Here is a 20,922-nt window from a genome sequence, read left to right as displayed (position 1 = left end):
GACAGCACCCCCCCTCAAGGCCCCTCCCAAGGTTGACTTCTCCGGAGGTCTTGGTTTGTTAGGAAATGTCCGATGAAATTTCTTGATTAGTCGGGGTGCGTGTACATGTTCTGCAGGTTCCCAAGATCTTTCTTGGGGGCCGTAGCCTTTCCAGTCAATCAGGTAGTGTAGTTTTAATTTGGAGATCTTGGAATCCAGGATATTTTTGATTTCAAACTCAAGTTCTCCGTCAACTAGGATAGGTTCAGGAGATTTAGTCAATCGGGTTTCTGGTTGAACAGGTTTTAGTAGTGAAACATGGAAGACTGGGTGCATTTTCATGCGATGGGGTAAATCCAACTTGACCGCTACTGGATTTATTATGGCAGTAATAGAGTAGGGTCCCAGGTATCTTGGGTTAAAGGTGCGTGGTCCCTTTAGGGGTAAATATTTGGTGGATAACCAGACTTGATCTCCTATTTGGTATTGAAGGGCTTCCTTTCGATGTTGATCTGCTCCTTTCTTGTATTGTTCCTTGGCCCTTTGAAGGTGGGTAGTAGCTTCCTTGAAGGCCTGGGTGATGGTTGAATGTAGGTGGTCAACTGCTGGTGTTCCAAGATCCTGAGGTGGATCCAGGTTAGAGGTTCGAGGATGATTACCATACAAAAGAAAAAACGGGGTCTTTCCGGTTCCAGAGTGGACTGAGTTATTGTAAGCGTACTCGGCTATCCAAAGGATGTCCTTCCAAGTTCCTCCTGTCTGTTGCAGCATGCAGCGTAGTGTAACGCTCACCTGATTCTCGCAGAGGCGCCGGCCTTGACTGGGCGACTACCGTATCTTCAAAGGTGATGTGTAGCACCCGGTTGGCTCTTTGGGCTGGACCTCTGTGCACTGTATGCCTGACGTGTAGAGTAAGATGTCTGCAGATAGAAAATATGGGGTTAATGAATTGGGGTTATTGGGGTGTCCCTATCTCTTTCCTCTTCTCCTCTCCTGTAGACCCCCAAAGGTTAACGCTCTCACCTTAGGTAAGTGAATGCCGAGCTCTCCATCTGCCTCGGGGCAGGGTGCTGTAACCAGTTTCTTCACTGGATAGGTAGCGCAGGCCTCTTGACTTCAGAGGACTGCTGTCCGTCGTTTACTGCACGAACGGTAAGTTTCGAGTCATTCAAATGTCTTTAAAGTCTTTAGTAATGATGTCTCTTGTTTTGCAGGGTTCCGGCGATGGCGGATGACGGGCTGAAGTGAGTTGAAGATGGAGCCCGTGTGATGAATAGAAGCGCCTGGAAGCACGTAAGTAAGCGCTTGTTGCCTGCTTCACTATGAGCTCTAACTGTCTTTTTATTTTGCAGGTACGAGTTCGGAGCGGCTGCAGGGTGCCGGAATACCCACTGGATTAGATGTGGAAAGGAGTAATGGCACGTGAGTATTAAAGTTCCCCAATGTCTTTAAACGCACCTTGTTTTGTCTTTCAGATGCCGGAATGCAGTGTGAAGACCTCCGGAGCGCACGAAGAGTAGGTAAGCCTTTGCCTTTCAGATGCCGGAATGCTAACCTGTTCTTTCTTGTCTTTATAGGTGTTGCTGAAGACTGGATTCAGGATGGTAAGCCTTTGCCTTTCAGATGCCGGAATGCTAACCTGCTCTTTCTTGTCTTTCTAGGTGTTGCTGAAGACTGGATTCAGGATGGTAAGCCTTTTTCCTTAGGCCCAGGACCGGATGCAGAAGACACGATGAGCGTTCTGCTGCAGAGGTTGCAGAATAACGCAAAGCAAGATTCATCCACCGGGTGTGGTTTAAATAGCCTCCTGTAGTGCTTAGGTATCTCCTTCCACAGCCACGCCTAAGTAAGAAAAGAGTTCCTGCCTTCCAGAAGAGTTCCAGTGTTCTGAATCTAGGGAGTGGCTCCAGCCCCACCCAACAGGAAAAGTAGTTCCAAACAGAAGAGGATCAGAGGCTCAACTGGCAGGCAAGTAAGCAGCATGGTCTGCTGAAGGTAAGTCCACCCAAGCATTATGAGCCCGGCGCTTCCAGCGCTGGGACTGGGCATATTTATGAGCCTGGTGCCACTGGCGCCAGGACTGGGTCCAAAAGGTCCCAATTGGGACTGGTTGGCACTCGGAACCTGGGTTATGGGTCTGCTTCCAAGGGAGTTGGGAAAACCCTGACCTTTTGGAAGCAGAGATCATGACAGTACCCCCCCTCAAGGCCCCTCCCAAACCGGGCTTCTCCGGGGGTTTTGGCTTGTCAGGAAATGTTCGGTGAAATCTTTTGATTAGGCGAGGAGCGTGGACATATTCAGCAGGTTCCCAGGATCTCTCTTGGGGGCCGTAGCCTTTCCAGTCAATTAGGTAGAATAGTTTAGATTTGGAGATCTTGGAGTCCAGAATGCTTTTGACTTCAAACTCGAGTTCTCCATCCACTAGGATAGGTTTTGGAGATTTGGTTAGTCGGGTTTGAGGTTGCACGGGTTTTAATAGAGAGACGTGGAAGACCGGATGTATCTTCATGTGCGGGGGCAAGTCCAACTTGACCGCTACTGGGTTTACTATGGTAGTGATGGAATAGGGACCAAGGTATCTTGGGTTGAATGTGCGTGGCCCTTTTAGAGATAGATATTTGGTGGATAACCAGACTTGATCCCCTACTTGATAGTGAGGGGCTTCCTTCCGATGTTGATCTGCTCCTTTCTTGTATTGTTCTTTAGCCATTTGAAGGTGAGAAACAGCTTCCTTAAAGGCTTGGGTGATTGTAGAATGCAGGTAGTCTACTGCTGGTGTTTCAAGATCTTGGAGGGGATCCAACTCCGAGGTTCGAGGGTGACTGCCGTACAAAAGAAAAAACGGGGTTTTCCCAGTTCCCGAATAGACAGAGTTATTGTAGGCATACTCGGCTATCCAAAGGATATCTTTCCAAGTTTTTTCAGTTTGTTGCAGCATGCAGCGTAAATACTGTTCCAGAGTTTGATTGGTCCTCTCGGTTTGTCCGTCGGTCTGAGGGTGGTGACTGGTCGATAGTCTCACATCAATTTGAGCCGACCGACAGCAACTTCGCCAAAAATGAGAAATAAATTGACTACCTCGATCCGAAATTAGAACCGAAGGAAAACCGTGCAGTCGGACGATGTTTTCGAGAAATTCTCGGGCCAGAGTTGCTGCTGTTGGCAAGCCTTTGAGCGGAATGAAATGCGCCATCTTGGAGAATAAGTCCACGATTACTAGAATCGTATTGTATCCGGAGCATGGAGGTAGATCGGTGATGAAGTCCATAGAAAGCGTATGCCAAGGGCGAGGTGGGATGTCAATAGGGCGTAAGAGGCCTGCTGGTCTTTCCTTTTGACTCTTGTTTTGGGCGCATACTCCACAGGACATTATAAAGTCTCTGATATCTTTTTTCCAAGACGGCCACCAGAAGTAGCGCTTGATCTTTTCTGAGGTCTTGGCTATACCGGGATGACCTTCCATTAAAGAGTCGTGATAACAAGAGATTACTTTTTTCTGTAAATCTGTGCTGGGTAGGTATAATCGTTCTTGGAAATACAATAAGTTGTCCTTTACTGCAAAGTCCTTTCCCTGCAGATGCCAATTCTGTATGTCTGCTGGAGTTACAAGTTGCCTGGCTTTATCCTTAACTTCCTCTATGGATTCTGTGGCGATTACACCCAGAATTCTTTGTTCGGGAATGATTGGTACAGGTTTAGGGTTGACCAAGTGTTCTTCCACTCCCATCCGAGAAAGGGCATCGGCTTTACCGTTCTTTGTACCAGGTCGATAGGTAATTATGAAGTCAAACTCGGCAAAGAATAATGCCCAACGGAGTTGTCTAGAGGATTGGGCTTTTGCGGTCTTCAAATATTGCAGGTTTCGGTGATCCGTAATCACAGTAACGGTGTGTCGGGCCCCCAGCAGATAATGCCGCCAAGCCTTAAAGGCAGACTTGATAGCCAGAAGTTCCTTGTCAGTAATCGTGTAATTGATTTCAGGAGGCGAGAATTTGCGGGACCAAAATGCCACGGGATGCAACTGATTGGTTACCGGGTCCTTTTGTGATAGAACTGCCCCCATGGCAAGGCTTGAAGCATCAGTTTCCACGATGTAGGGGAGTTCGGGGCGAGGGTGTTTTAAGATTGGTGCAGAGATAAATTTAGTCTTCAAATCCTGGAAAGCTTGTTCCGCCTCGGTAGACCATTCAAAACGTTTGTTTTTCTTTAACAAGGCAGTGATGGGCTGGACTATTCGAGAGAATTCGGGGATAAACCTGCGGTAAAAGTTAGCGAAGCCTAACATGCTTTGCACACCTTTTACGGAGGATGGTGATGGCCATTTGAGAACTGCATCGACCTTCTTTGAATCCATACGCACTCCGCCAGGTGATAATATGAATCCCAAGAATTCAACTTCAGTCACGTTGAAAACACATTTTTCCAACTTAGCGAAAAGTTTGTGTTGACACAATCTTTCGAGGACCATTTTCACGTGTTTCCGATGTTCAGATTCCGATGAAGAATAAACGAGGATGTCGTCAATGTAAACAACAACACATACATCTATGAGCTCTCTGAGGACATCGTTCATAAAATATTGAAAGGCGGCCGGGGCATTGCAAAGTCCGAAGGGCATGACCTGATATTCAAATAGCCCATACTTGGTGCGGAAGGCCGTCTTCCATTCATCGCCCTCTTTTACTCGTACCAAGTGGTAAGCTCCTCTAAGATCCAGCTTTGTATATATGCATGCTTTTCTGACTTGGTCCAGGAGTTCAGGGATCAAAGGTAACGGATATCTATTTTTTAACGGTGATCTGGTTCAGGGAGCGATAATCGATATAAGTTCTAAGGTCTCCTTCCTTTTTTGGAACGAAGAACAAAGCTGAAGAAGCAGGGGACTTGGAAGGACGAATAAACCCATTTGCCAGGTATTGATCCAGGTATTGTCGAAGGTGAAGGTTCTCAGGCTCGGTGAGGGCATAAATTCTACTACAAGGAGGAGTAGATCCAGGTATCAGGTCTATCTGGCAGTCATAAGACCTATGAGGAGGTAGAGAGTTAGCCTGATCCTTCCGGAAAACATCTTGGTATTCTAGGTATTGGGGAGGTAACTGGGGAGTCTCTGAAGAAATTGCCGCCAGTGCAACACCAGGTGGAGGGTGACAAGTAGAGACACATTCTGGAAACTGGACCGTTCTTGCTCGCCAATCGATCAGAGGATTGTGTTTCTCTAACCAAGGTATTCCTAGAATAATCTGAAACTGAGGGGCCTTGATCACATCGAACACGATCTTCTCATGGTGTCCATCTTGACTTACTAGCGTCACCTCTTGAGTGGTATGCGTTACTGGCCCGGAGGCTATCTCCGTACCATCCACCGTAGTAATGACGTCCTTTACAGCTTTGGGACAAAGAGTTAGATTCATCCTCAAAACCATTTCATGATCCACATAATTGCCAATGGCACCGCTGTCGACGTAAGCTTCAATTGCATGTAATCGATCCGGATTATCAGGGCTAATGAGGACCATAGGTATCACGAAATGCAAGGTCACGGAACTGGTTTTCACGCTCGGCAAGAGGACCTCTATTCTTGTCGGGCGAGGTCGTTTCCCTGCTCAGAGTTTGTAACTTTGGTAACTGCAGCTCCTACTGCCTTCTTGGCAGGTTTCACCGGACAGTCTCGAAGAAAGTGCCCTGAGTTTCCGCAATATAGGCATAATTGCAACTGTTTCCTCCTTTCCCGCTCCCTTTGTGTTAGAGGACCTTTCAGACCCCCTATTTGCATGGGTTCCCCGGAGTCTACTCCTTTGGAAGGAGTTGGCGGTTTGGAAAATACTCGAGCATCAAACTTGGAACGATCGGCCTTCCTGTTCTGCAGCCTGTGATCTATTTGAACGACCAAGTCTATATAATCCGAACAGTCTTGTGGGGGATTCACTACTTGGGCTAAAACGTCTTTGAGCTCTCCACGTAGACCTCTATAAAACAGCGTAATCCTTTTGTCCTCAGGCCATTGAGTTTCCACTATTAGTCTATTGAAAGACGCAATATAAGCCAAAAGGTCTTGATTACCCTGTCGCAACGAAAGAAGCTCATTGTCCAAGGCCTGCCCCTGTGAATGTCTTGCGAACAGTTTTTCCATACTAAGCTGAAAGGCTTGAAAATCATGGAGAACCGGATCATCTTGATTAACTAGAGGGATCGACCAGTCTGCTGCATTGCCACTAAGGTACGAAAGTACAAAAGCTACTTTTGCTTCATCAGTTGGAAAGGCTGCTGGCCGGCATAAGAAGTGCAACCGGCACTGATTGATAAATACTGCAAACTTCTTTGGGTCACCAGAAAATCGTTCGGGCGGAGCCAGAGGTACATTCCCAGGTAGGTTGATCTGCACTGGATTCATAGAGGATGTTGAAGGAAGATTTGCCCCTGATGCGGGTAACGGGGTCTGTCCGGCTTGTGACTGTAGCACTTGTCTAGCAAGATTGTCTGTTCTCTCCTTGGAAATAATTAGTTCCCTTCTTAGAGCATTTGTTTCCTGACGAGCTGCATGCACTTCTGCCCTTAGTTCCCCAAGTAACCGGGCTAGGGGGTCAGTATCTGAGGTTTCCATAGCGCCTGGGCGAGAGTTTTGCGGTAGGCTTTGCGTTCTGTAACGCTCACCTGATTCTCGCAGAGGCGCCGGCCTTGACTGGGCGACTACCGTATCTTCAAAGGTGATGTGTAGCACCCGGTTGGCTCTTTGGGCTGGACCTCTGTGCACTGTATGCCTGACGTGTAGAGTAAGATGTCTGCAGATAGAAAATATGGGGTTAATGAATTGGGGTTATTGGGGTGTCCCTATCTCTTTCCTCTTCTCCTCTCCTGTAGACCCCCAAAGGTTAACGCTCTCACCTTAGGTAAGTGAATGCCGAGCTCTCCATCTGCCTCGGGGCAGGGTGCTGTAACCAGTTTCTTCACTGGATAGGTAGCGCAGGCCTCTTGACTTCAGAGGACTGCTGTCCGTCGTTTACTGCACGAACGGTAAGTTTCGAGTCATTCAAATGTCTTTAAAGTCTTTAGTAATGATGTCTCTTGTTTTGCAGGGTTCCGGCGATGGCGGATGACGGGCTGAAGTGAGTTGAAGATGGAGCCCGTGTGATGAATAGAAGCGCCTGGAAGCACGTAAGTAAGCGCTTGTTGCCTGCTTCACTATGCGCTCTAACTGTCTTTTTATTTTGCAGGTACGAGTTCGGAGCGGCTGCAGGGTGCCGGAATACCCACTGGATTAGATGTGGAAAGGAGTAATGGCACGTGAGTATTAAAGTTCCCCAATGTCTTTAAACGCACCTTGTTTTGTCTTTCAGATGCCGGAATGCAGTGTGAAGACCTCCGGAGCGCACGAAGAGTAGGTAAGCCTTTGCCTTTCAGATGCCGGAATGCTAACCTGTTCTTTCTTGTCTTTATAGGTGTTGCTGAAGACTGGATTCAGGATGGTAAGCCTTTGCCTTTCAGATGCCGGAATGCTAACCTGCTCTTTCTTGTCTTTCTAGGTGTTGCTGAAGACTGGATTCAGGATGGTAAGCCTTTTTCCTTAGGCCCAGGACCGGATGCAGAAGACACGATGAGCGTTCTGCTGCAGAGGTTGCAGAATAACGCAAAGCAAGATTCATCCACCGGGTGTGGTTTAAATAGCCTCCTGTAGTGCTTAGGTATCTCCTTCCACAGCCACGCCTAAGTAAGAAAAGAGTTCCTGCCTTCCAGAAGAGTTCCAGTGTTCTGAATCTAGGGAGTGGCTCCAGCCCCACCCAACAGGAAAAGTAGTTCCAAACAGAAGAGGATCAGAGGCTCAACTGGCAGGCAAGTAAGCAGCATGGTCTGCTGAAGGTAAGTCCACCCAAGCATTATGAGCCCGGCGCTTCCAGCGCTGGGACTGGGCATATTTATGAGCCTGGTGCCACTGGCGCCAGGACTGGGTCCAAAAGGTCCCAATTGGGACTGGTTGGCACTCGGAACCTGGGTTATGGGTCTGCTTCCAAGGGAGTTGGGAAAACCCTGACCTTTTGGAAGCAGAGATCATGACACGTAGGTACTGTTCCAAAGTCTGATTGGTCCTTTCGGTCTGACCATCGGTTTGTGGGTGGTGACTGGTGGAAAGCCTCACATCAATTTGAGCTAACCGACAGCAACTCCGCCAGAAATGGGAGATGAATTGACTTCCTCTGTCTGAGATTAAAACTGAAGGAAAGCCGTGCAACCGAACAATGTTTTCAAGAAATTCTCGAGCCAGGATTGCTGCTGACGGTAACCCCTTTAGTGGGATGAAATGTGCCATTTTTGAAAATAAGTCTACGATTACCAGGATTGTATTGTATCCGGAACATGGAGGTAAGTCGGTGATAAAGTCCATGGAAAGGGTATGCCAGGGATGAGGTGGGATTTCAAGTGGTTGTAAGAGGCCTGCTGGTTTTTCCTTAGGACTCTTGTTCTGGGCGCACACTCCACAGGACATGACAAAGTTTCTGATGTCTTTTCTCCAAGATGGCCACCAAAAGTGACGCTTGACCTTTTCCGAGGTCTTGGCCATACCCGGGTGTCCTTCCATTAAGGAGTCGTGATAACAAGAGATGACTTGATTTTGTAAGCTGGTACAGGGTAGATAAAGTCGTTCCTTGAAGTATAATAAGTCGTTCTTTACTGTGAAGTCTTCCCCCTGAAGCTGCCATTTTTGTATGTCCGTTGGAGTTACAAGTTGTTTAACCTGGGTTTCAATTTCTTCAATGGATTGCATGCTGATCAAACCCAGGATTCTTTGTTCAGGAATAATAGGTACGAGCTCAGGGTTAACCATGTGTTCCTCTACTCCGATTCGAGAGAGGGCATCCGCTTTACCATTCTTATTGCCTGGTCGGTAGGTGATTATAAAATCAAATTCGGCAAAAAATAATGCCCAGCGAAGTTGTCTGGAGGATTGAGCTTTGGCTGATTTAAGATACTGTAGATTACGATGGTCAGTAATGACAGTGACTGTGTGTCGGGCTCCTAAGAGATAATGCCGCCAGGCCTTAAAGGCGGACTTAATAGCCAACAGTTCCTTATCGGTAATGGTGTAATTGATTTCTGGGGCTGATAATTTGCGAGACCAAAACGCCACGGGGTGGTTTCTGGATCTCTTTGTGAAAGCACTGCTCCCATAGCAAGGCTGGAGGCATCGGTCTCGACGATGTAAGGTAGTTCCGGGCGGGGATGTTTTAAAATCGGGGCAGAGGTAAATTTAGTCTTTAGCTCCTGAAAGGCTTGTTCTGCCTCGGTAGACCATTCAAAACGTTTGTTTTTTCTGAGGAGAGCTGTAATGGGTTGGACTACCCGAGAAAAGTCTGGAATAAACCTGCGATAGAAGTTGGCGAAGCCCAACATACTTTGAACCCATTTTACAGATGATGGTGAGGGCCACTTGATTATTGCATCTACTTTCCTCGAGTCCATGTGAACTCCGTTAGGTGACAAAATAAATCCCAGAAATTCGACCTCAGTAACATGAAAGACGCACTTCTCTAATTTTGCAAAAAGTTTGTGTTTGCGGAGCCTCTCCAGTACTGCGGTTACATGTTTTCGGTGTTCTGCCTCAGAGGACGAATAAACCAGAATGTCGTCAATGTATACAACTACACACACATCAATGAGTTCACGGAGCACGTCATTCATAAAGAACTGGAATGCGGCCGGTGCGTTACACAACCCGAAGGGCATCACTTGATACTCGAACAGTCCATACTTGGTACGAAAGGCCGTCTTCCATTCATCGGCCTCCTTTATTCGCACCAAATGGTAGGCTCCTCTGAGGTCTAACTTAGTATATATGCAGGCGTTTTTGACTTGGTCAAGTAGTTCTGGGATCAATGGCAATGGATACCTGTTCTTAATTGTAATCTGGTTCAGGGCACGGTAGTCTATACACGTTCTTAAGTCTCCCTCCTTTTTTGGCACAAAGAACAGAGCTGAGGAGGCCGGGGACTTCGAAGGACGGATGAATCCGTTAGCCAGGTACTGGTCCAAATATTGCCTTAGGTGGAGATTTTCAGGTTCAGTAAGGGCATAAATCCGACTGCACGGAGGAGTGGATCCGGGAATCAGGTCTATCTGACAGTCGTATGATCTGTGGGGAGGCAAAGAATTAGCTTGGTCTTTCCGAAAGACATCTTGGAATTCCTGGTATTCAGGAGGCAGTTGCGGACTCTCAGAAACAGTTGCAGCTAGTTTGGTGGAGAGCTGAGGGTAGCAGGTAGAAGCGCATTCTGGAAACCGGATTGTCTTTGCTCGCCAATCAATTTGAGGATTGTGTTTCTCCAACCAAGGAACTCCCAAGATGACTTGAAACTGAGGGGCCTTGATCACATCAAACACGATCGTCTCTTGATGCCCATCTTGGCTTACTAACGTTACTTCCATGGTGGTGTGAGTTACGGGTCCGGAAGCTATTTCAGTCCCATCCACGGTGGTAATGACGTCTTTCACCGTCTTTGGACAAAGAGATAGATTCATCCTGGCGGCCAGCTCACAGTCCAAGTAATTCCCGATTGCGCCACTATCAATGTATGCTTTAATGGCATGCATACGATTAGGTTGTTCAGGACTCACGAGGACCATGGGCATGATGAAATGCGAGGTCAAAGAACTGGTTTTAACGCTCGGCAAGCAGACCTCTACACTTGCCGGGCGAGGTCGTTTCCCAGCTCAGAATTCTCGGTACCTTTATCAGACGCCCCTACTATCTTCTTCTTGGGCTTCACTGGACAATCTCGAAGAAAGTGCCCTGAGTTTCCGCAATAGAGGCATAATTGCAGTTGTCTCCTCCTTTCCCTCTCCTTTTGGGTTAAAGGTCCTTTTACACCCCCTATTTGCATGGGTTCCACGGAATCAGTTCCTTTCGTAGAACTTTGTGGCCTTGAAAAAGGTCGGGTTTCAAATCTGGATCGATCGGCTTTCCGATTCTGTAGTCGATGATCCAATTGCACTACCAGATCGATATATTCGGAACAGTCTTGTGGAGGATTTACCACTTGAGCCAGAACGTCTTTTAATTCCCCACGCAGACCTCTGTAAAACAGTGTGATCCTCTTATCCTCCGGCCATCCGGTTTCCACCACTAGTCTGTTAAATGATGCAATATAAGTCAGAAGATCTTGATTGCCCTGTCGTAGTGAAAGAAGTTCATTGTCCAAGGCCTGTCCCTGATAGTGCCTTGCGAACAGTTTCTCCATACTGGCTTGAAAGTCCTGGAAGTTATGGAGAATGGGGTCATCTTGAGACACTAAAGGAACAGACCAATCTGCGGCACTGCCACTGAGATAAGAGAGCACGAAGGCCACTTTAGCCTGGTCCGTTGGAAAAGCGGCGGGTCTGCACAAAAAGTGCAAGCGACATTGATTGAAGAACACAGCAAACCTTTTTGAATCACCTGAAAAGCGTTCGGGCGGAGCCAAAGGTATATTTCCTGGTAGATTGATTTGCATCGGATTCGAGGAAGCTGGAGGAGCGTGGCCCCCACTTGGGGTTGGTAGAGGAGTTTGTCCAGCTTGGGCTTGCAGCAATTTTCTAGCCAAATCGTCTGTTCGCTCTTTGGAGACCACTAACTCCCTCCTTAGGGCATTTGTTTCCTGACGTGCAGCGTGTACTTCCGCCCTCAACTCCCCGAGTAATTGGGCCAACTGGTCTGTGTCTGAGGTTTCCATTGCGCCTGGGCGGGAATTTTGTGGTAAGGCTTCGCGTTCTGTAACGCTCACCTGGTTCCCCCGGAGGCGCAGGTCTTGATCTGGCGAGGATACTGTCTTCAGTGTTAGGCGCAGGGTTCGTTTTGCTCCCGGGCTGGGCCCCCTTCCCACCGACAGTTTAAGCTGAAGAGTGAGATGTCTGCAAGGGTAAACCAAGGTATTAGTGTTTGGAAGGTTCGGAAAGTTCCTAGCCCCTCTCGCCCTTTCTTTCCCCGTGGAACTGGGTTGATATTGCGCTTACCTTATATAGGTAAATGCCGGGCTCTCCATCCTGCGTCTTGTGCAGGGGCGCTGGATCCAGTTGCTTCACTGGATGCGAGCTCTGCCTCTTGATAGCAGAGGATTTGCTGAGAGCGAAGACGCCGTTAATGCACGAGCGTGCCTTGTAAGTATTAAAGTTCCTTTTGCATTGTTCTCTTCTCTTTCAAAAGTCTTAAGTCTGTAAAGTCTATGTCTTTCCCTTTTCAGATGCTGTGACGATGAAGATTATCCTTCAATGGCACGTAAGTAGAAAGACTGCACTAGCGCTGGAGAATGCTCCGTAATGTCTCTTTTGTCTTTGCAGGTGCTGAGGTGCAGCGCGAACAGATTGAAAGCGAACATAACACAGGTAAGCAGTCTTGTAACTAAGCGTTACTAACCGATGTATCTTGCCTTGCAGGTGCCGGAATGCAGCGCGAGCTGAGTTGGAACGGGCGTAACACAGGTAAGCAGAACTTGTAGTTGAATATTACTGACCGATGTTCTCTCTCTTTGCAGATGTCGGATGCCGGAAGAGAAAGGCAGAGAAAGGCGCCTTGGATGCTGCCGTTGGATTAGGTAAGTAGATTCACTGCCTTTACTTTAGCCTAACCTGTGCCTTTGTTTTGCAGGAGCTGCAGAAGACTGAAGAAGACTGAAGATTGGATTCCAGCAGGTTATTTCATGTTCACAGGATCTGGAGCTGGAGGTTTCCTGGAGCTGACACGGTGAGCGTCCTGCTGCAGATGCAGAATAACGCGAAGCACGTGAAACCAATCGGGTGTGATTTAAATAGCCTTCTGTAGTGCTTAGGCGTCTCCTTCCACGGCCCCACCCAGGTAAGAAAAGAGTTCCAGATTTCTAGAAGAGTTCCTGTGTTCTGCTTCCAGGGAGTGGCTCCTGCTCCACCCAGACAGAAAAAGTAGTTCCAGGCAGAGAAGGATCAGGAGACCAGTTAGCTGGTAAGTAAGCAGCATGGTCTGCTACAGGTAGGTCCACCAAGCACTCTTATCTAATATGAGCCCGGCGCTTCCTGTGCCGGGACCAGTCACCATCATGAGCCTGGCGCCACTGGCGCCAGGACAAGGTCCAGAGGGTCCCTATAGGGACTGGCTGGTTCCTGGGATCAGAGTCATGGGCCTGCTTCCAAGGTCGTGGGGCAAGTCCTGACCCCTTGGAAGCAGGGATCATGACATGCTGTCGACATTAGCCCTACCATATAGTCAGGGAGGAATCCAGCTTCCTAACCTGGAAAAATACTACCTTGCAGTCCAGCTAAGCTTTGTGACCAAATGGCTAGCCGATGAGCCCACATCTGAAACCCCCCTGTTGCAGGCTATGGTCCTCCTGTGCCAACTGAAAGAACTGATCTGGATACACTTACAACTACTGGGAAACGCACCCCCCTATCCACCCTGGGGAAAAAGATATGGCATAGAACGAAGATGCTCACCCATTCACAGAACTCCTATGCACTGAAGTACCACTGCTCGCAGACCTGTGTAAAACGGCCACAGATCTGAAACAATTTAGATTATGGGAAAGAGAGGGGGTCTACACCTGGGGAGATCTCTACGAAGAAGGCACCTTCAAAGAGTTTGCATCACTACAAGAAATAGAAGGTATCCACCCAGGCCAGTTCCTATGGTATCAAAGGGTTCGCACCACTGCATGACACAAGTGGGACACGTGGCCTGAACACCGGACACAGACCCACTCTTAATGATGCTATACAACCTGGGGGAGGGCAGCAGACCAATATCACAAATATATGGCCATCTAAGCGACAAACCCAACCCCAGGAGTATGGAAATGAAAAACAAATGGGAAAGGGACATAGACAGAGAAATGACGGAGGGGAGTGGAGCAGGGTGCTCACATTCCCCAAAGAAGTCTCAAGAAACCACAGATTCAGACAGATACAGATGAATGTACTGCACCGAATTTACTTGACCCCACACCGAATAGCCAAATTTAACAAGCAAGCTCAACAGAACTGCACCTGCTGTAAGGGGGAAAAGGCCGATCTGATACATATGCTGTGGGAATGCCCCAAAGCAAGCTTGCTGTGGGGCAAAGTAAAACAGACGTGCGAAAAAGCAGGCATGACCAGATACAAATGGACACCAGAGGAGTGCCTATTGGGAACTTACCCCAGACTGGCCAAGCTTAAACACGCGGTACGGCTCATGAACTTGGTATGCATACTGGCCAAGAGAACCATTGCCATATCCTGGAAAAAAACAGCGGGACCACAATACAAAATATGGCTCAGTGAAGCAGAGCGGTGGGTGCAGGCCGAGACCAAGGCTTGGGAGGATTGCGTCGCTAGATCCAGTGATGAATCTAGCAGGGCGCTAGAGGCATGGAGAGAACTCACCAGACATATGTTCCACCCCTCTGACGATAAACCCGCATGAACTGAAGGCCTCAGGCCAAGCATACTCGCAGTATAATCAGAAACGACACGGGCGAGGCCACTGAAGATAAAGCTGGCCCTCTGAGGACACCCCCAATCTCCCCTTGGACCGTCTAACTACACACCCTACCCACCCCCTAGTATGGAAGGTACGAAATTGTAGGAACAGAACATGGAGACAGTTGTTGTTTATGATAATGTTTAATGTTAAGTTAAAAATGTATTGCAACCATATATGTGCACGGCACTTTTGAATGTTATGTGATTGATATTGCTGAAAAATGCCAATAAACAAATTTTAAATGAATCCAGCCATATGGCACTCGGATGGTGAATTTTAACAACAACATACCAGTTAAAATAGATTAAAAGAAGGCCTATACAAGAATTTAAAAAAAACAGTATCCCTTTCAGTACCAGATACTTTGCTCCGGTCTCTCCCCACAACCAACTTATTTTATGTAAAAAATGGATAGGGGCCCTAGAAGTGGAATCGACCTTGCTGGGCTCTCAAATAGTAAGCTTGTATCTATTGGTTCGTTGGGGCAAGGTCACAGGTTTGTGTTGAGGTGAAGCCCACATCTCATTTGTTTGGTAGAGAGAAAGGAGGGGTTAACCTGGGTACCTCGCATATTTTTTTTTAAATGTGGCTGGCCACAATTGGGACACAAGAGCCCACAATGTATTTTCACATATGTAGCCAAAATAAGACAAAATTAAACTAAAATTGCTGCTCCAGATTTCCAGTAATGCCTCATCTGTATACCTTGCCTAAGATCCACAAGAGCTTGATTAACCCACCTGGAAGGCCCATAGTAGCGGCCACAAAGAGCTTGCTACAACCGCTTGGAACATATATAGACTTCTTTTTGCAGCCAATCGTTTGAACGAGAAACAAAACACGAGGAGTCTGCATGGAAAGTCAAATTAGTCTTTAAAAAATATGCGAGGCATCCAGGTTAACCCCCCTTTCTCTCAACCTATTTTATGTGTTGGTGTTTTTCAGCGACAGTGTAACTGAGAAAGGCGGAGCCATACTGTATTTCCAGTAGAGCAAGTTTTTCGACCCAACCGGATTTCCTTTAGCGCACAGGGCATGGGCGGCTGCATGTTAAGTGATGCTGCGCGAGCCCGAGTAAGGAAGAGAATTTAAGAACAAATCATGGACACACCCACGCGTCTTCCAGCAGTGTGTGGATTACACGCTCCGGTCCACCACGTGTATAGCAAACAGTGTGAAGGGAAGACGAGCTGCAATCATTCCTTTCTTGCAAATGTTCTCAAAGAAAGCGCAAACATGCACCTCTTCGAACACCCCGACGAACTGCATTTTGACCGAGGAAAAAACGTAACTCTGCGGCCTCGAGAAAATGAACCAAAATGGAATAGGAATGGGAAAAATATGAAGAATCGTGGGTGGAGCGGACGAGAATTCCCCAAAGGTGCGTTCTAAGGGGATAAGCATCAGAAACGCAGATACCGCACAGTCCAGTATGACCACTTCTCTGCAATCCACCTGTGCCACATGAGCACACAGGCGTCTGATAGCAGGTGGGACACTCGCCTGTACAGACACCCTGTTTAAAACCCACACGAGTATTTTTTAGAGCCCGGCTTTTTATATATCCACTGTGTGGAATGAATGGTCTCTATGTGCTATTCACACGTGTGTATTCGTGAGGAGAGTCGGTGGCATTATAATGCAGGGAGGCGGGGCCGCTGGGCAAGGAGTCTCCACACGATTGTTATCCCTACACCAGTGCATGTGTATTCGGGTAAATTCACTGGAAAACATCAGGAGAAAGTTGGATCTGTCAGAACACACACACATATACCGGGCCACTGAGCTCTTTGTATTATTGACATGGTAATTTCACAGTATCTGTTGCATGGTCCGTGAAAACCTGTTCCGCACAACCCTAGCTCTAAAAACCCCCACTCCCCATCTAAACAGACGTCCGGCTGTATCTTAAGCTATGATCGAAAGACGCCGGATTGGACCCAAAGCGCATTAGTGAGTGCACTTCTGAGTGCAGTGTGTGCTCCGCAACCCTCTCGCCATGTGGCATGCCAGTGAACAGGGCGTGCGCCTCCATTCCCACGTGTGTGTGGGGGGGGGGGCTCTCTGCGTGCCCCCACGCCCCACTTATCCTGGCTGTTCCTCTTCATTGTGAGAGACGATGACCTATTATGCCCAGCCGTGTACTTCCAATGCCCCGCCACCCCAGGGTACTACTCACAGACACAGAGGCAGGCCACCAGCTTGGCAGCGTCGTCGGGCACCGGGCAGCTGGGGAAGATCGGCTTGAGCAGGTAGGTGGCGAAGACGAGCGCCACGATGTACTGCGACGAGGGTCGGATGATGAGCAGCTCGATCCAGAGCTTGAGGAAGGCTGGCAGCGGGCCGTACACCTCCAGCATGTAGGCGTAATCCCCGCCGGACTTGGAGATGGTGGTGCCCAGCTCCGCGTAGCAGAGGGCCCCTACGATGGAGAAGACCCCACACACGGCCCACACCACCAGCGAGAGCCCCGGCGAGCCGGCCTCCCGCAGCACGCCCGTGGGCGTCACGAAGATGCCCGAGCCGATGATGGTGCCCACGATGATGGCCACGCCGTTCACCAGCGTGATGGTCCGCTTCAGCTCCACCGTGGGCTGCGCCGAGGGGCCGCCGTTCTCGCCCAGCATCTTCTCCAGAGCTTGTCCGTCGCCTTCCTCCGCGCTGGGCCCGGAGTGGCGCTTCTTCAGTGAGCCCGGCATGGCTGGTTGTGGGCAGGGGTGCGGCAGGAGCGTGTGCAGTACTGATGACAGTTCCCCAGCCGGCTTCGGCAGATAACTACAGCTCCACTTTCACCCGTCCCCTTTATTCTTCCCCAATGAAACGCGTCACTCTCTGATGCAACCGCCTCGTCGCCTCCCGCCCGAGGCGCCGGCGCCATCTTGTGGCCACGAAAGATATTCCTGTCAGGCGCGAGACCTCGTCCTATGCAGACCAACGAAATAAACAGTAAACATACACATTTAAAACTCCTGAAAGAGAATTTAGGAGCCTGCTTAAAGATCGCCTAAAAAATAACGGTCATTTTTTAAATGGCACACAAGGTAAAACCTTACATATTAAAAAAATGAATAGATAGGAATATACTATTGCCATTTCCAATCTTTTACACAGTCCTTTAATCTCATTTTGATGCACAACTACCTATTTTATTCCATGTATTTCACTGACCATTTCATTGAACTATGTGATGAAAGGAGATGCAGACTGCAAGTATTTACACTGAAGGTTTGTTCAGTATGGAAAAGAGCAACAGGTACCTAGCCCAGCTCTTCTCCAACCACCTTGTGTTCCAGACAACCCCGCAAGGATCCTGGAACACATATTACAACATAAGCAAAAATATAGAACACAACATATCTCCCCCCTTATAATGAACAACACAATAATATTCAGTCACAAACAATATCTTTAAACCTGACAGGTACTTTCCTGATCCTTCCCATGACTTGTCCACATACACTCGACTCACCACTTCCTGCACAACTCTGCACACACACTCCTGACAACCCCAGGTGCCCTACCATCACCCACCTCAACCTCCCTTTCCCGCCCTTGCTCTTCACATAACTGTGCACTGCTTAACACCAACCTTCCTTTGACCAAACCTCACCTCCCTCAACAACCACCAAACTCCCTCTTACAGCCGTAATCCTTTTTAAACCCAGGAATTTGCTCTCTAAACACTTGAGCCCACACCTCGGGTTTTTAATAAGTGCCACATCTCCAATTGCCCATTCTTGTACCTTAAACTTCGTCAAACACATTCTTGTACTGGCACTGTGCCTCTTCTATCAATTTCATGATCTCTCTGCGATTCACATTTACACTGCCAGCTAACATCACCCAACCCAGACATAACTTGGTGCCCGGTTGGCGCCCCTTCAGTGACACAAACGGGGAAACCTTAGTAACTGAATGAGGCGTGGTACAATAGCTCCACACCATTTCCCTGAGCACTTCAGCCCCCGACAATCCTGATCTCATGGCCAATTGTATGCCACCTTTCAAGAACCTATTTGCTCGCTACACCGATCCATTCGCCCTGGGATGGTACAGTACAGTACGAATGTGCACCACCCCAAAGCCAACAAAAAATTCTTCATGTTTTCAGAACACAATTGTACGCCATTGTCCGTTACAATTTCTGAAGGGAAACCTTCCCTAAAACACTTCCTCAAAAAATGCCAGCAATTCCACTGTGGTAGCCTCTCTCAAACCCATCCACTCTATCCACTTCGAGTGGTATTCAACCAACACCACAATGAATTTAAAACCATCACTCAACCCTTGAATGGGACCCATCAAATCTACTGCCACTTTCTGCCAGGGCTCTCCCGGTACACGCACAGGTAGGAGTGATATCTCTCTTACCACCTTGTTCTTGTCACACGCCACACATACCCCACATTCTCTTACCTTCCTGTCCACTCCACTGTCCGTGGTTGGCCAAGAATAACTCTGCCTTAACAACCTCTTAGTCCCACTCATTCCGCAGTGCCTTTGATGGGCAATATGAATGAACTTCTCTCTGACTCCTTCAGGGGGAACCACCTTACTACCTCTCCTAAGTCTTCCTCCAACTCCTGTAAAAAAACCTCATCTTTAACCTCATAAATACAATTGAATTTCCTATCAATGTTTTTTTACGTCGCCAACCTACCACAGTCCATTCCTTCACTTTACTAAGCACATCATCCTCCCTCTCTGCCACCATCCACTCTTGCGTCTCCACTGCCCCAAGTTCAATGCTGGCAACAATCATCTCATCTTCCTGCAACTTCCCTCCAGCCTCCCCATGTTCCTCCACAGGAAGCCGCGAAAGAAAATTCGCAACAACATTCTCTCTACAAGGTACATAACACATGTGAAAATTATACCCTTGTAGCCTTAACATCCACCTCGAGATTCTGGGCAACCCTTTTGCCAACCCTTCGTCAGCCAGCATTTGTACCAAAAGCCTATGGTCAGTTTTAATCAGCAACCTCTGTCCCCACAAGAAACACTTAAAATGCAAAACCACCCAAAACACAGCTAAAGCCTCTCTCTCTCTCTACAACAGAATAGTTCTTCTCCGCACCTCGTAATGGTCTGGACGCAAACACGATTACATGCTCCTCTTTCCCACTGTTTACTTGTGAAAGAGATGCTCCCAAACATAATAAACTGGCATCCACCATCAGCACTGTATTCATGCCACTCACAAACCCTCCCAATGAGGGAACTCCAGCAATTCCCTCCTTCATTTCTTGAAACGCATCCTGACATTTATCCGACCACAAAAACCCAACACTCTTCTTCAGCAAAGCTCTCAATGGTGTTGAAATGACGGCAACATTATTAACAAATTTGTATTAGAACTCTGCCATTCCCAAAAATGACCTTAGCTGGTCTTTGTCTCGTGGGGCTGGAGCTTTACCAATGCTTTCTACAAGACTAAGCTTGGGTGCAATCCCTTGGGACAATATTTTTTGCCCCAAATATTCTACCTCATGCAAATCTATTCTGCATTTGCTTCGCTGCACAGTCAAACCAGCTTCTCTCAAATTCTCTAAAACACACAGCTACATTTTGTCATGTTGCACCATAGACTCTGCAAACACTAGAATGTCATCATGAAATACAATTACATTGGACACTCTTTCTAGCACTTTATCCATCACTAGTTGAAACACCGCCGCAGCCGATGCCAACCCAAACAGCATCCTTAAATATTTAAAAGTCACTTCCAGTGTAATAATGCCGTGACATCTTGACACTCCTTGGACAACTGCACTTGATGGTATGCTGCAAACCAACTGGAGTCTCCTAAAACAGAGCTTTCGAGATGATTTGTAAGGGTAAGGAAAGTCTCTCCACCAGAATGTTCTTTTTAAGTTCTCTTAAGTTGATGCAAAGCTGCATCTTTCCATTGTTCTTTGCCACCAGAATCACCGGAAATAGCCATTCTGTGCCCTGTATCCGCTCTATCACCCCACGTTGTAACAGACTATTTAACTCTTCATGTAGCTGCTGTTTCATGTTGTGTGGGACTGGTCTTTGTGTCCCACAGGACAAGAGTTAGGTTTCATTTTATTGCAATGTTTGAATTCCCTTAATTTCACCAGGCTTTCCGAAAACACCTCTGGGAACTCTGCAGCCCATTTGTCATTCACTTCAGCTACCGAAATTGGTGTTGGAGCATTTGCTTGGATCCAAACTCCCTGACTCTTTTGTTCCTCCCATCCTAATAAGGACAATCCTTTCTTTGCCACTAGTATGCTTGCCACACATTCTCTGCCTTTGTAGTTTACTAGTCCTCAGAATTTCACTGGGAGATCTATCTCACTCTCCCCATACCCACACAGTTGCACGTGGGAAGGCAACAGATCTTGCACATCTCTTAGATGGGTATGCGTGAAAGTGTCTTCTGACACAATTGTCTATGGAGAAGCCAAATCCACCTTCATTTACAATTTAAGCCCATCAATCTGGAACTCATCCACTGG

At 47.8% G+C, this 20,922-nt stretch overlaps 1 protein-coding gene across 1 annotated transcript in view; it reads right to left on the bottom strand.

Moving 5' to 3' along the window:
* SLC7A5 (solute carrier family 7 member 5) overlaps positions 1-17,239 on the bottom strand; it is a 657,550-nt gene extending 640,311 nt beyond the window's left edge. Inside the window, exon 1 of the mRNA XM_069636161.1 lies at positions 16,617-17,239. Coding sequence (XP_069492262.1) covers positions 16,617-17,136 — 520 coding nt within the window. The 5' untranslated portion in view covers positions 17,137-17,239. The remainder of the gene's footprint in view (positions 1-16,616) is intronic.
* Positions 17,240-20,922: the final 3,683 nt, after the last annotated feature.

Source organism: Ambystoma mexicanum, chromosome 1q, assembly GCF_040938575.1.
Source record: "Ambystoma mexicanum isolate Mex_15411 chromosome 1q, UKY_AmexF1_1, whole genome shotgun sequence".
NCBI lineage: Eukaryota > Metazoa > Chordata > Amphibia > Caudata > Ambystomatidae > Ambystoma > Ambystoma mexicanum.
The sequence above is the reverse complement of the archived record's forward strand: the minus strand, read 5'-3'. Positions and strand labels throughout refer to the sequence as shown.